This window comes from Cephus cinctus, unplaced genomic scaffold (genome assembly GCF_000341935.2).
Source record: "Cephus cinctus unplaced genomic scaffold, Ccin1 Ccin1_scaffold0670, whole genome shotgun sequence".
NCBI classification, from domain to species: Eukaryota; Metazoa; Arthropoda; class Insecta; order Hymenoptera; family Cephidae; genus Cephus; species Cephus cinctus.
The window spans coordinates 14,879-16,222 of NW_014333297.1; the positions used below are offsets into that span (position 1 = coordinate 14,879).

The window sequence follows — 1,344 nt, forward strand, 5'->3', positions numbered from 1 at the left end:
GGGGGGGGGGTCTGGAGTAAGGAAAAAGCAGATAGTCTCGAGGAGGGTGGATCACTCCTGCAACTGGACTCCTTGGGATTGAAGCAGAATGACTCCTCGAGCATCCTAACCAGTTCAACGAGATTATCCGAGGATCGATTCCGGAGAGGATTAGTGGACCCTCTTTGACTACGATGTAAGGAGCAGCCAGCCTGATAGGGACCCGTGTTAATTCGCGAAGCGGGAAGCATGTGGCCACGAGGATGAGACAGTTGGAAAATTGCCAGAAGGAAGTAGCCCGTCAGGGCCGGAGGGCCTTTCTCTCCGCGATCCTCCTCTTCATTCTACCGCCCAGCATTCTTCTCTCAGGTTAGTAGTGCTTTCTTGGTACAAAATGAAAATCCTTTTCAGAAATCGTGTACTGCTTCCTCGCTACCTTGGAGATTCTGTCAAAGGATTAAATTCATTCATAACGCTCAGGGAGACGCTTGCTCATTCGCTGATTGGTCCGTTGGCCCACTGGTCCACTGGTTCACTACTGTTCCCATTCCTCCCTTCCAATTCCACTCTCGCCCACTGTGTTTCGTTCCAAGCAAATTCTCCATTACGATTGTGTCCTAGCAAACGTTCCGATACGTCATTGTCAACAGAATTTAGCAGGCAAAGATACGCTGAAGCAAATTCCCATGACGATCGCGATTCTCCCTCTCAGATAATCCGAGCACATTTTCCCTCGATTAGGCATCGGCACGCCGATGTTATTCATGTCTTCATAGGAAGTTCAAACAGGCTGCGCAGGACGTACAAAAGAGTCTTCCACTGTGCGCCGTTATTTAGATTTCCCTCGTTCCTGAACCCACAACCAGTCCAATTCCTTAATGGTAGCATCAGGCTATATGCGCATAATGCATGTACACCCTTTGACGTTCGCCGCCGCCGCTCATTGCTTCTGGATAACATCGACCTATCTCCAAATTCTCAAAGAAAGTTCATTTTTTTTAAAGCCGAAGAGCTGTAGAAGAATGAACGTTTGATTCGATGGCAGAATGGACAGCTCGAACTTGCAGGAGAGGAGCTCGTATCAGGAGGATTAGGGAAATTGTTGGACCTGCAAGTTGCGCCAGGGTAGCTTGTTATGTATATTCCTCTATTTCGAGAGCGCCCTTGAGATGAGATTCTCATTTATCAGGGCTTCCGAAGGGGACTTTTAATGCAAACGTGAAATTTCTGCTTTAGCGCGATAATCGAAACCTGAAGGAGATGACACTTGTGCGAAACAATGGTCGCGTATGAGAAAGTGGAAGTGAGAGAGAGAGAGAGAGAGAGAGGGAGAGGGCGAGAGCAGTCGAAGAGAGTAAAAGCGGG

At 48.4% G+C, this 1,344-nt stretch overlaps 1 protein-coding gene across 3 annotated transcripts in view; it reads left to right on the plus strand.

The window, feature by feature from the left end:
• Positions 1–1,344, plus strand: part of LOC107269558 (zwei Ig domain protein zig-8) — a 28,745-nt gene that overhangs the window by 7,561 nt on the left and 19,840 nt on the right. For 2 of the 3 annotated variants that reach the window (XM_015743549.1, XM_015743550.1), the window contains exon 1: positions 7–348. The exons of the other annotated variant lie outside the window; for it this stretch is intronic. In XM_015743549.1, the coding sequence (XP_015599035.1) occupies positions 243–348 (106 nt within the window). In that variant the 5' untranslated portion in view covers positions 7–242. Of the gene's footprint in view, positions 1–6; positions 349–1,344 lie in introns of those variants that run through there. 3 annotated transcript variants of the gene reach the window in all.